The sequence below is a fragment of the Prionailurus bengalensis genome, chromosome C2, assembly GCF_016509475.1.
Source record: "Prionailurus bengalensis isolate Pbe53 chromosome C2, Fcat_Pben_1.1_paternal_pri, whole genome shotgun sequence".
NCBI classification, from domain to species: domain Eukaryota; kingdom Metazoa; phylum Chordata; class Mammalia; order Carnivora; family Felidae; genus Prionailurus; species Prionailurus bengalensis.
In genome coordinates, this window is record NC_057350.1 from 86,670,893 (window position 1) to 86,685,912 (window position 15,020).

Genomic DNA, 15,020 nt, shown 5'->3' on the forward strand with positions numbered 1-15,020 from the left:
GTAGGTGTAAGGGAAAAGGCATCACACTACAGTAAACAAACAAAACATAACATGCATTCCTCTTATTAGAAAAAAGACACTTTCAAGTATTTTTCTCATTTATGCTTTTTTTTAACTGTGGGTATTTACAATTCCCACAAAAATGAGGTGCTGAATCCAGATATAGTGAGCAGCACCATGCAAAAGTTGCCCAGTTTTGCCAATCAACCTCAACCACAATCTACAACATAGTCCCTGGGATGGCAGGCCCCAATTCAAGTATGAAGAATCTGCCAAGTGGACAAAATAATGGTCTTCTCAATAGTATTTCCATGTAAAAAAATTAAAACACAACATTAGTTCAATTAGACAGGTTACTAAACATTTACGAAGTGAAGGAAGAATGCATTTTAGTAGTCTTATTAGTTGAGAAAACAATTTATGTAATGCACATCTTGAATGTATATGCACACGTGTACATGTAAGTATAATATATTTAGAAAGCAGACACATGACATTGTTTTCATGCTTGTGACCTGGTGTTGTCAACAGGTCCACTCAAAAGTTACCTGGCTGTCTATCTTCTGCCTGACCCCTGAAACGACGCCTGCGGCTACGATTGCGTCGCTGGGGTTTTTTTTCACTATCATCTGTAATTGCAAAGTTTACCATGAACTATTCTGACAAAAACAAAAAACAAAATAAAAAAAAAAACTTCTTTCCTTCAAAGATTTAAGAAAAGCGAGAGAGAACCTTTTAATTAAACAGGGAAGATAAAACGACATACATTACTGACAGGAAAATAATTTTGTAGTTTTAACCATTTCAAATAGATTAAAAATGGAATTACCATCTGGAAAGTAAGAGGGTTTTAACTCTTAATTGAACAAACTGAAAGACTTAATTTAAATTACCATGATTCAGGAATAAAGTCTTCCTTTCCAATACAATTTAGTTTTTAGCAAAGTTAATAACATTTTAGCCCTTTGAAAGTTAATGCCTACTCAATATACATACCTTCACTAATGTCATCATAATAATTTCTAAAGAAGCAAGCAGAAAGCCCAATTTTGGTTTATGAACAGTAAGAGTATTAAGTGCCTTGCAGTTTGAATATTTATATTGATTTAATGGCATCAAAGGGCACTTTTAATAAACACTTTCAAGTTTCAAATAATTTGGCTATATAAATCTGAAAACCAGACATTTCAGACAGATACAAAGCTATCTACCTTGTTTGAATTGAAGTAAACACTAAGAAAACTTCAGTATGTGAATTGCATTAAGTTTGGGTTTGGTTTTGTTTTTGTCTTTTGAAAAAAGCATCATACATTAACAATAGACAATCTTTTCCCTAAGTGCTTACATACCTAGCCCATTTTCGTTAACTGAAGCTGTATCAGATTCAGTCATCCCATCCATCAGAACAGCATCTTCATCAGTCCTTCGTCTACGAGACCGCCTACGACGGTTAGTACTGTGATGAGATTCGCTGGCATCAGTGTCTGCAGTCTGATCAGATTCTGTATTATCAAGTAAGCTGTATGGATTGCTGTCTGGATCTTTGAGCACTATATGCATGTCAGAGGCAAGAAATATTCGTTTAAGAGAGCTGCAGTCATTAGAAATGCTTTGATCTATATTGAACTACATCTACAATTCTCCCCCTATATTCCATATTCAAAAAAAATGTTTCCTGTATGACTATTTTTCCTGGAAAGTAATATGAAGAACTTTAAATGGCAATGAAAAATTAAAGCAGAAGATGAGCAAACACCCTCACCTTCCTACCACTTCTCTTTGACTTGTTTTGAACATGTATTAGAAAACAGTATATTATTACTTGCTATTTTTGACATTCACATCCTTAGCTAGTCCTACCCAGAAGCTAGAGAAATGAAAAGTGGAGAGACATAAATACACAATTTTGTCCCCTTTACCAAGTTCAAGGAGTCAGCTGCTTCTTTGTGCTAATGTTAATGTGCTATACCCAAGTAAATCACAACACCTGCATTCCATGGCATAATAGAAATGTTACTAAACTGAAGCAATCAAAACAAGTCTATACAAAAAAAAATCAAACTAAGAAGGTTCAAATTCTAACTGGTTATAGGAAAATATAAAGTTGACTAGTACTCCCATCTCCAGAAACAAAGAATGAAGGTGGGGTAAAGTAGGGTGAAGGTGAGAAAGGGAAAGTTTTAAGATATAATCATAAGGAAAAAAATACCCATCTTACCTATGTGCATTTATTGCCTCCACCAATCAAATTATAGAAGAAATTCACCTAATCACGATTTTTCCTTTCTAAGTTTCCGTAACAGCTAGCAAGCTAGCATCTTTGCAAAAGACACTAAGTTTATCCATTAATCATAAGCACTAGGTAAAGTACATTTATTGTGCAATTCAGCATACTACAATTTTACAAACCTTGGTAATAGTGAGCAATGTAGTAAAATATAAAAGTATTTCCCTAAAAGCCTGTAAAATAAACTTAGGGCTCAAAGAAGATCACTGGAACCGGAGTACCTTTTAAAAATTGTGTGATTTGTTCCAGTTTTTTGTTGTTGGTAAGCAAGTCTGGTATATATTTAATTATATATACGTATGTTCTATAACATTTAAAATACCATATAAACTTTCACGAGGAATATATATACATTAAGAAAACATGGTTTTCTTAAAGTGGTATACAATAAAGATACGTTAAGGCTGTATCTATGACATAATCTAGTTCACACATCTCTAATGATTCTGTCCCCCAGCCCATTAAACTAACCAAAAACATTCTCACAACTCCTACCAAAAAAAAGGGAAGGAAGAAAAAGACAAAGGTGCTCATGCATCTCAGTTCTCAGTCTTCTATACAGCTCAATTCCTCAAACAACACAAAAATTTTTAAATTTCACAATTCTTCCCTGTTCCCAAAATCGTACATAGTGCAGCAAAAGTTCTCAGTTGATTTTCAACATTAAGAATATTTAGTATTACATAACTTAGATCTCTCTTTGCATTAGAATTTTCTGGGTCTGGCAAACAGAAATATAGAACCCAAAAATTCTAGCGGGAAAAAAAAAACATTCTAATTAATTATGTAAGCCCCCCAAAACTAGAGAACTCTTTGACCACTGAAACAGAATCAGCCAACCAAAATTTCTGACTGGAAAATTCTAGCTAAACCTTCACTGAGAAACACTCTCCAAGGTTTCTCCTTATCATATGCTCCACTACCTTCCTCAGCGAGAAGACACTTGGGGAATGAATTAACTTGTACAAGGTTATACTGTTTACAAAATAAGGATGCTGACATAGTATATAAAAGACTACCAGAACTGATGGAGGATTTGCCACCACGTGGTCCACCACGACCTCGACCCCCTGAAACACTTCTCCCTCTTCCTCCTGGGCGTCTCCTACTGTCACGCTGATGTCGGCTCTCTCGATCATCTTCTCCTGCCAATGACCAATCACTCAGCTCGTCTTTACGCTCAGATTCTGTTTCAGAGGGGTTAGACAGCTCAGAGTTTGTACCTTGGGAAAGAGAACATAAGCCAATTAGATTCTTGATATTTTTAAAAAAGGGAAAATAAGGAGTGAAAACTTTCCAAAATTATTTCCTACAAATTATTTTAATCACCCTATTAATTGGCTGATTCAAAGGAAGCTAAATTAAAATTAATGTGAAATTTACTAAGTAATAATCAAATATAATATTATACTAATAATATAGGATCTACTAGTGGGAGATTAGAAATTGGTTTAGATATACTATAACTTGGTAATTATACTTAGCAGAGATTTGTTTCCATGAATACAGAAAATAAATATTAAAACAAGCAAAAAAAAAAAAAAAACTGGTTTAGATATGCAGAAATACAGCCAATATAGTATTACAGCAAAGACACAAAACATTACATAGATAATGCAAATGCAGTTAGTATCTGGAAATAGTCAAAAAAAAAAAAAAAACTTGCCCACTTTTAGGTTTTAGTATAATGAAATAACCGCTATTATATTTTAAAGCAAATTTAATCATATTCAGAAAAACGAATAGTTTAATTGTACAGTGTATTCTACCATTTTATTGATTCTAGGAAGCACACTATTTCACACTTTAACATCTCTGAAATCACAGTGTTTCTCATAATTGATAGTGTCTTATAAATTGTGAGTGTATCTTTAGTGGTTGTACATAAAACAATTACATTTTACGAACAGTGGCTTAAATTAGAATACACTATTTGAAATTACAGAATAAATTTTAAGAATGTTACTGAGAAGACGACTTTAACCTGACAGAAAAATTTATCATGACTCTAAGAGTTTACAGACCATTTCTAAGGTTCCAGTGACCTATTTTAATAGTGATCTTTTAAAAATTTAAACATTGCAAAGATTCTATAAAAGCCTGCAATATCATTATCATTATATCACAATTATGTGTTAGATTTAGATGACTCAATCACTACAATACTCATTTCCACTTCTATTCTTTGTTAATTCTGGGATGCCACTTCCATCCCTCCCTTTTATATCAAATATCCAAATAGATCTCTCCTTGAGAGCCCAGTTCAATTTGTAGTTTCAGACCAATTTAACTGAAAAGACTCCTCCCCTCCTCTTATTTCCTTAAAAGTAACATGTATCTATCATGCAATGCTGTCATGTGTAGTTTTCTATTTTTTTCCCTTTGGATTTACATCTCCCTTGGCCTATGGTAGAGCTTTCTTCTACCTCTAAATGCCCTCCCACACCTAACAATGTGCACAACAATTCTCTGTTAAAGCAATCTGCTGCATGACTTTGATATTCATTTGCTCATCTCCCAAATAAAAGTGATTCCATGATAAACCACAAGTTCCCTAGAGTTAAACCCCAGTCATTTGATGATGGAAGTAAAACGTAAGAATTCTTCAGATGCACAACAGTAAGGTACCCACAATAAAACTTAACAAATGAAGAGGCCTAACAATTTCCTTTCTCCTTTAAAGAAAATTCTTCAACATTCATCTTTTTTTCTCCACTTGACATTAAATATGGATGTAACCAGTCAATGATATAAGAATGACTTAGTTGGAACTTTTATAAAAAATACAGCAAGTTTCTAGTATTTACACTCAAGTGTGTTTATTAGGAACGAGAATCTCACAAAAGAGAATGTCTCTCCCAAACACTTATTTATCCAAATGACAAAAAAGAATTTATTAACTGATGTCACGGTTTTGTTGGAGTAAGGGCAATTTATCATTTCATGAGTAGTGAAAACATCCTTTGGAATGTATCTGAATTTATTGACAAACCTATGCACTGCCTGAAAACATTACCAAAATCTGAAGATAAGTAATCTCGTTTTTTAAATTTTTACAAAGTCCCTATTGAAGTCTCTCTAGAAATACAGTGTATTTAACTCAATGTCACAAGCAAGGGAATTCCTACTAAAGTTTAACCTAAATCTAATATTCACAGGAGTGCTGATACATAGGGGCACATGTACCCCAATGTTTACAGCAGCACTTTCAACAATAGCTAAATTATGGAAGGAGCCTAAATATCCATCAAGTGATGAATGGATAAAGAAGATGTAGTTTATATATACAATGGAATACTACTTGGAAATGAGAAAGAATGAAATCTGGCCATTTGCAGCAACATGGATAGAACTGGAGGGTATTATGCTAAGTGAAACAAGTCAGAGAAGGACAGATACATGTTTTCACTTATATGCGGATCTTGAGAAACTTAACAGAAGTCCATGGGGAGAGGGAAGGGGGAAAAAATAGTTACAGAGAGGGAGGGCAGCAAACCACAAGAGACTCTTAAATACAGATAACAAACTGAAGGTGGATGGGTGGGGAAGAGGGGAAAAAGAGTGCTGGGCACTGAGGAGGGCACTTGTTAGGATGAGCACTGGGTGTTGTATAAAAGCCAATTTGACAATAAATTATAGTAATAAAAAAATATAGTATTCAAAAGACTTAAGGGGGAGTGGTCTAAATCATAAATACATTTCAGTAGATAAGACAGATACTGAAGTCAAAAACAAAAATGACTGGGGCGCCTGGGTGGCGCAGTCGGTTAAGCGTCCGACTTCAGCCAGGTCACGATCTCGCGGTCCGTGAGTTCGAGCCCCGCGTCGGGCTCTGGGCTGATGGCTCAGAGCTTGGAGCCTGTTTCCCATTCTGTGTCTCCCTCTCTCTCTGCCCCTCCCCCGTTCATGCTCTGTCTCTCTCTGTCCCAAAAATAAATAAACGTTGAAAAAAAAAATTTAAAAAAAAAATAAAAAATAAAAAAAAATAAAAAAATAAAAAAAATAAAAAAAAAAACAAAAATGACTAATGAATTGGCTAGTGCTTTTGCTTTATTCATATTAAATAAAGCTTAAACGTTTCTGGGATGGCAAAAAGAACTTTGCAGATGTGATAAGGTTAAGGATACTGAGGTGGGGAGATTATCCAGGTGAGGCCAAACTAAACGAGTGGATCTCAGCTACAGAGAACCAGAGACAGAGCAGCAGAACTCTACAGTCACTGGCTTTACAAAACAGACAAAGAGGGGGTCAGAAGCTGGAAATATCAAGGGAACAGATTCTAACCTGGAGCCTCAAGAAAGGACGAACATACAGTCCTGCTGACAATTTTAGCCCACTGAGACTCATGTCTGACTTCTGACCTAGAAAACTCTTAATACATCAGTGTTAAAAGCCTTTAAATTTGAAATGTGTTAAAGCATCAACAGAAAACTGTGTTGAAATCACTGCAACCATTCTTTTAATTTTGTAAAATAGAAGTTGATGAATCAAAAAAAAATGATTTACACTGGGCTTTAAAAATGATTCAAAGTAATCCATTTTTTCATGACTCCAAATACTTATTTTTAACAGAACTTTACATCATATTTTCCCCTCTCCAAAACTTCTAAAAACTCTTATGAAGATGCTTTACATCCTTTTCAATGATCATGACTGCTTAACAGCAAAAGTACCATGTTTTATCAACTCCAATATGCCATCCATTCACTGAAAGACATATTTTGTGTGCCACTAAAGAAAATGTTGCCAATTGTAGTTTTAAAACATCATCCATTCTAAGGTATATACCAACTTCAGTGCTACTAGAACAAGTTTCTTACATGACTGACACACACACACACACACACACACACACACACACGTATATGTGTGTGTGTATATATATTATCACCTAAAAATCCTGGTATTAAGTAGACAAGAGAACATCTATAACCAAATTCAAATGGTTTTCTCTCAAGCCCACTAAAATTCAATAGCTATTTCAACAAGCGCAATGATACTACTAGTCTGCAAAGTCTCAGAGGTAAGAGTGCCATCTACTGAACAACTTGCATAACTTTCTTCAATCCAGAGGATATTCCCTCTACCACTCATAAAAACTTATTATCTAATCATAAAAACTTATTATCACTTTCAACAAAGGTATTTTGCAAAAGACTGGCCTCAGCAAGTTGACTTCCCAAAGGCTTATAAAAGTCTTCAATGAATTCACCATCCTCATCATCCAAAAAAAAGCCAAATCTAATTATCTGTACTAGTAATTTGTGGCTCTAGAATCATTCAATATACTTATTTTCTCTTTAATCACTCATTATCTGTCTTCTGTATTAAATGTATTTTCAAGAATACAGTAGTACTTCACAATTCTCAGATCTTCACATGCTAAAACATGTTCCTGGAATTTTGCTTTTCAGCTCTCAATACAGAGTTAACTTTAAATAATAAAAAATATCAAGAAATTAGAACATGGAAATATAAGAAAGGAAAGGGATAATTAACCTTTCAAGTCTACAGCAAATCAAAGTACAGATTTAATATAATGTTGGCATTAGATGAGTCTTCAAACATGAAATCAGATGTGGAATCTGCACACTGTAAGCTTTTATGTATTCCCACTTTCTCTAAATGCCTTCTATTTTGGAAAAGGCTTATGAAATATTTTCCTAAAGCAGTTAGGATGAACAGAGGAATGGAGAAAAGAGAAGGAAAAGAGAAAGGGAAGAAAACAAGGGAAGACAAATCAGGTCACTGCTAAGATCCAAGTCCAAATGCAGAAAAATGGAACTCCGAAGCTGAAGAAGAATAAGTGAAAATTTAGGATTAGAAAATTGTTGACCACCACCATCCACTGGCCCCTTCATACATCGGTTAGGGCCCCATCCTCACAATGAAATACATTTTAGAAAAATGTTCATCTATGAAGTATTGATTTGGTTCTGGCTTTTAAAAAGCCCTCATTTTAGTGAAATGTTCTTTGGACAAAATATTGGCAGATGTGAGAGATTTATATTCACAACTGCCAACAGAGCTATTAAGTATATTTTAAAAAGCTAGTACAGATGTGCTACATACAACCTTAGCACACTAATTAGCATAGTATTTCATTTTTACTTCTCCTGGAGGGTAGGCAAAAGAGGATTAAAAAAAAAAAAAAGATTCCTAGCAGTATCATCACCATTAGTAGGTTTGATATGTTTACATTCTATATATAAATATGTGTACAACAATTCCATATATATTTAGAATAAACATGATCATGAACTGCCAACCTAACAAAAAACATGTTTGATCTCATTACATAGCTCCTTGAACATCATATACCTTTTACAGTCATTACTATAAAGACATATGACTTGGAACACTCTCCTGCCCTCCATGCCAAACCAGAGTGAAGAACTAACTAAATCAAAAAGTTTAAAAAAAAAAAAATTGTTTTTTTTACCATAACCGGAGGTGTAATTAGGGCCCCGACGACCTCTGCCTCTTCCACTATAAGACCTAGAACCTTGTACAGAAGAGACGGTACTTTCATCAGTGGCATATCCTTTTTCCTTTTCAGGCCCTCTGGTGGAAGAAGGTCTGAAACCCATACCAATCTGTCGTAGCTGTTCATCAATCTGTAGGCGTTCCATTCTTAGCTGTTCTACTTCCTATGAGTAAAACAAAAAAGGTATTCTTCTATGTTGTATCATTTTTACCATCTTAAAAAAAAAAATGAAGCTATACTACTCCCTACCAATGAAAGAAACTATGATCGTGACCAATTATTTGGTAAAATACAACTGTGTACTTAATAAATAACAATTCACAAGGTCATTTGCTGACTCAATTCATTAAACATTTATTAAATACCTTACTGAGCACCAACTACGCTAAGTGTTACAGGCATACAATATTAAAAAAGACAAGGACTCTCCATGTTCAAGGGTATGTTTAACGGACAAGCATTAAACTATTTGTTGGTGGTTACAAGGTAGAAAAAATGTTTCTTATGCTAGGGCAGTATTCTCACTGGGAGTTTTAGTTCCTGTATGTAATAATGCATGTATGCATAAACTGTTAAATAGCTAATAATTACACAATATTACCAGACTCACCCCTCAAGAAATTAAAACTCTGCTAAGTGGGATACAGGTGCCATGTATAAGAGGGACTATTAACCTACTTTTCCATCAAAACAGTGACACCCAAGTTGTGGCCTAGAGGTACCAGGAGACTTGGTCATTCAGAAACTAAGGTCATTACAAGATGTGAAGGTAAGGTAACTTGACAAAGCTCTTGACTAAAAGGTAGTAGAGTACTAGAAGATAAAGCATGAACATAAAATGCCAGACTGAACTAAGATTTCTAGAGATGAGTTTCAAAAGAATGGTATCAGATGTGCTTTCAAAATATTAACATAGCAGCAGTGATATGAGTGACTAAAAGAAAAACCCACTACTACTAGAGACAGAGCTGTTGAAGGTTTTACAAGAGAAACTTAGTAATGAAAGTAAAAAAATAACAATTGTAACTTTTAGTAACTTATGGGGCATTTTCCTAAAACCCTTGCTCTTTATCAACTCAAATAGATTATATTAGAAACAATGGTTAAGATCAAATGAGGTCTACAGGGTAGTGCATCTGATTCAGAGAACACCAAAGTTACCAAGAAAGCACACTTTCACTCCCAGTTCTCTGCCCTATTTGCACCTAAAACATCAAGGTAAAATAAAATGGTTTCAGTGTAGCACAGGTAGATACATAAAGTGATGACAGTCACATTATAGGAACACAAGCATGATCATTTCCTAAAGAGTAAGGAAAGAAATATAACAGTTCAGAAAAAAGAGAAACAACGTGCATAAAGCCCATCATTTTATTATGGGACTTTAAATTTTTAAAATTTTTAAAGGACTTTTTACTTTTAAATTCTCATGTAGAAAAACAGGGTAAATCTGAAGCTTGATTAAATTATTTTAAAATAAAGAATTGAAATTTAACATGAATATAAAATTGATGTAACCTTTAGTTTAACATGTGAAGCAACAATGACATGAATGTGGAACAGCATACAAACCTTTAGATAAGCAATATGGTACTCTAAAAGAACTTGCACATTTCCGATGCTTTCTTTAGTGCCAACAAATACAAATGGAACCATACCCTGTAAGAAAACACAATGTCTTCAGTATTTAATATTTTAACAAAGTTCTAGTATAAATGTGACATACCAATGTATAATTTGGAAAACTTTTCTAAAACAGTGATTTAAAATTTTAAATTTTTACTTTTAAAATATCAGTTTATATCAGATTTTCTAATTTCTAATTCAATCTTTCTCTGTATACAAACCACCTTTTAAAGACATTTTCCTTGAACTGGTATGAATTTACAGACTAGATATCTCACCTTGGTGGTGATGGCTTTAAAATGGTAAAGTACATCACCTAGATTATCCCTGACAAGGGCACATAACAAAACCGTTAATGTCTGTGTATTGGAGGGAGTGCTTCCTGACCATTAACACAAGTGTCACCTAAGGAATACAAACATTTACACAATATAAAGGAATTACTAATATGAGCAAATATTTAGTCACCACTATTAAAGCAAATCACAGGATTAACTTTGCTGAATTTATGAAGTAGTACACTTCCAGCTTCTTAATGGCTAAGGAAAATAAGTAAAGCCTAAATACACTCACCCAATCAGTTTCAGTGCCTTGCCTTATTTTGAGTCTACAAATTAGTTCCTAACAGCTATTTAAACAGATTGGCTAAGAGAGCCTGAAAAAAGGGAATATAACAAGCTTAGGAAGTACGGAAGTCTTGACCCTGTCCTCTGGAATTCACAAGCAGATATAAGAGAGTGCAAAGTGAATTAATAAGGGGGGGGGGGGGGGGGGGCGGAGGGCGGAGTGGAATCTAAAACATTTTAAGCACATACTATATTTCTGGGAGTATATTATTTATTCTACATCTGTATCTTAATATTAAAAAGTAACTTTAATACTCCAATTAAAAAAATAGTCCACTTTTACAGTTGAGAGAGCAATTTGCCCAAAGTCATATAATTAGCAAATCAGTCAGCCAATTTCATATCCAGTCACCTAACTCCAAATAACAACTACATGTTACTTGCCAGAATCTACACTAAGGAAAATGGACAAATAAAACAAAGTCCCTATTCTAAAGGCAATCACAATCTCAGAAAAGATACTAAACATTTCTGCAATAATCTTATGTAATATTAGTGATATCAATAAAAAACACAAGAATATTAAAGTAGAATATGGACTATGCCACCACCCCAGATATGGAAACTTTGGGAATTCCTAAGAATATTATTAAAGTAAATGTTAAAAACAAATAGAATTTACCAAGTAAGTAAAGAAGAGAAAGTCATTCCAGACAGATGATCTGGAAGGAATTAAGAGAAATACAATGCCTTGACCCTGAAGATGAGATGCTATCACCAGTTAGCTACCTCCAAAGGACAGGCAGAAACACAACCTTAAAGGCACATATACTACAAAATATTTTAATGACTACTATAAAGCCACAATAAAAAATCTGAAGAGTAAATGATTATTACTAAATATACAGATTTCTAAGAGTTTTTTCAGTGAAATTTCTTGATTTTTTAAAAATACTAGTAACTGATCACTTATATTTAATAGATGGCACTGAGACTACCAACTAGCACATGGGAAAAATAAAGCAGGATCCCTGTTCCTAATACACACACACACACACACACACACACACACACACACACAAATCCACTGGAGTGAAAAATTTACATACTTAAAAAAACCCTGCAAATGAAATACAAATGAATTTCTGAATTACCTACATGTAGGAAAGACCTTGCCAAGCATGGCAAAATCAAATGTCTTAAGTCATAAAACAAAAGTCTTAAAAAATCCCAACAGCATAAAAAATTTACGGAGGGGGGGGGTATCAAGGAGAAAGAAAGAATATTTACTACAAATATGAAAAGACAAAAGACTAGCTTCCTTAAAACACAAAAGCTCTAGGGGTGCCTGGGTGTCTCAGCGGACTCTTGGGCTCCACACTGAGCTTGGAGACCACATTTATAAAACAAACAAACAAACAAACAAACTGGTGGCAAGTATGTGGAAAATAGACATAATTCCTACACTGGTAGAAGGAATGTGTGGTGCGTAGGGAAACTAAGAAGATCTAAAAATTTAAATATCTTTTACCCTTTGATCTAAGAAATCCACTTCCAGGAATTTACTCTCCAGTTGTAAAGGATGTTTGCTGCAGCACTGTTTTTAGTAGCAAAACAAAGACATAAAAAAGGCAACCAACAACCATCTAAAATCTATTAGACACAATGGAGAGAGGAGAGATATGGACAGAACATAAGACACTCATTTGTTTTTCACACTATACCCTTCTGTGCTAGTCTAACTTGTATATAAATATTATTTATTTTTCAGTGAAAAACTCAAATCCACCAACATGGGGCTTCAACTCAGGACCCTGAGATCAAGAGTCACATGCTCTACTGACTGAGCCAGCCAGGCACCCCTCAAACCCAATGTTAAAAATTGATATAAAATATTTATCAAGCACCTAACCCTATACAATTCATTGGGCTAGAGTAGAGAATATGAGAATTCAGATTTCATTTCTTGATTCAGAGTCCATAATGTGGCTTGGTGAGGTTAAGATAATAAACAGAAGATTGAGAGAAAAACCATTAAATACTCAATTATACAGATAATAATTGCTATGATAGAGATAGAAAAAGACCCTCTCAGGCTAAAGGTGGGTCACCAAGGACTTCAGAGTAAACAAGCTATAAACAGAGTTGGCCACGGGATTTAGCTTATGAAATGGTAGCCGCAAGTGAATGCCAACCTTAAGTAAGTGAAGTCAACCTTAAGATTTGACTTAAAATGCAATGTTTTGAAAATTTTTAAATTTTACACATTATTATAGGTTTCTAGCTTCTCTTAATACCAAAGATATAGCAACACATAACACATACATTCCCACATGGCAACCAGATAAAAGCTAAGCAGCATCTGTTTCTTTTATAGAAATGGACCGTGTACTCCCCTATCCCTGGTCTTGTATAACCCAACCTGCTTCATCATTTAATAATCTGCTTGGTTTCTGTAAGCATATAAGTTTCTTAACCCTGGCACAGAAATAGGAGTGACACTGACCAAAACTACAAACAGTATATAGTACGGGGAAGTTCTTATTTATGAAGAAAGACCTAAAAGAGTCAGCCTGCAACAAGATTTTTCTTTTTTTCTTTTTTTAAGTAGGTTCCACACCCAACATGCGGCTTGGACTCTTGACCCTGAGATTAAGAGTTGCTTGATGCATCGACTGAGCCAGTCAGGTGCCCCACAAGAAAATGTTAAATACTAGAAAGCAACTAGGGGCGCCTGGGTGGCGCAGTCAGTTAAGCGCCCGACTTCAGCCAGGTCACAATCTCGCGGTCCGTGAGTTCGAGCCCCGCGTCAGGCTCTGGGCTGATGGCTCAGAGCCTGGAGCCTGTTTCCGATTCTGTGTCTCCCTCTCTCTCTGCCCCTCCCCCGTTCATGTTCTGTCTCTCTCCCAAAAATTTAAAAAAAAAAAAAAAAAGTTGAAAAAAAATTAAAAAAAAAAAAAAAAGCAACTAGAGGTAAGTCAAGCTAAGAGAAGAACAGATAAGTAAGTAGATAAAACTAAGAAATTTACACTGGAGTCCTATAATGGCCCTAACCAATACACATCTTGATAGTCAAACCAATTTTTAGGCAGTGGTTGTATGCCAAATGGATTATTTTATACATTAAATATAAAGGGGGAAAGTGCAAATTCCAATACTATGACCTTGATTTTAATCCCCCTCTCAAAGGCAATGGGAGGTAGGGTTGCTTAAAAAGTAAAATTTACTTGAAATTTAAAGCAACTTTGGAAGCAGTGTAGGCATGAAACCAATTTGAGCCACCAACTACTCATTTCTCTAAGTCATGTGTTTTTTGGTTTTTTTTTTTTTTTTTTGCCTCTACATTCTAATTAAAGGGAATAAAGGAAATGGCTCTTCAGTAGGCATCTTTACAACATCCAACACATAAGGACTCCTTTGACTACGGTTGTTTTTGTTTTTTTAAAGAGGTGGTTTTTCCCAACAGGCTAACAAACTCTTCAAGCAATAATCTATTCTGCAAAACTAAAGCTGCTTTCTAGGAGATAATTTGGAAGAAAATGCTTGCCTTATATTCACAAGCATACAAAGTTTAAGACACTGGAGCCACCCAGTTAAGAGATCCTTAAAGGGATGGATGAGAAGTAAGGAAGTGCAGTATAGACAAAACATTAACATGTGAGAAGGGACTGAACAAGAAATTTCAGAAAGTTGTTGTCAGAATAGCAACACAGGGGCGCCTGGGTGGCTCAATTGATTGAGCATCTGACTTCAGCTCAGGTCATGATCTCAGGGTTCGTGGATTTGAGCCCCATGTCAGGCTCTTTGCTAACAGCTCAGAGCCTGAAGCCTGCTTCAGAGTCTGTTTCTCCCTCTCTCTCTCTGCCCCTCCCCCACTCATACTCTGTCTCTGTCTCAAAAATAAACATTAAAAAATAAAAAAAAAATTTTTTTGAAAAGAATAGCAACATAAAACCTTAAAGATTTCAATTAAGAAATCAGGGCTTTCAGATTCCAAAAAGGGTCAAGTACACAGTTATTTACTAAGAATTCCTTTAAAACAAACTTTTGTCAG

General features: G+C 34.8%; 1 protein-coding gene across 7 annotated transcripts in view; it reads right to left on the minus strand.

Annotated features, from left to right (window-relative positions):
- Positions 1-15,020, minus strand: part of FXR1 (FMR1 autosomal homolog 1) — a 70,532-nt gene that overhangs the window by 13,600 nt on the left and 41,912 nt on the right. For 3 of the 7 annotated variants that reach the window (XM_043594829.1, XM_043594824.1, XM_043594830.1), the window contains exons 11-14: positions 10,347-10,433; positions 8,730-8,937; positions 3,307-3,510; positions 1,350-1,550 (exon numbers count right to left, since the gene is read on the minus strand). In XM_043594829.1, coding sequence (XP_043450764.1) covers positions 1,350-1,550; positions 3,307-3,510; positions 8,730-8,937; positions 10,347-10,433 — 700 coding nt within the window. Of the gene's footprint in view, positions 1-548; positions 630-1,349; positions 1,551-3,306; positions 3,511-8,729; positions 8,938-10,346; positions 10,434-15,020 lie in introns of all 7 variants that reach the window. The other 4 variants (XM_043594828.1, XM_043594831.1, XM_043594827.1 and 1 more) reach the window with 3 other exon arrangements.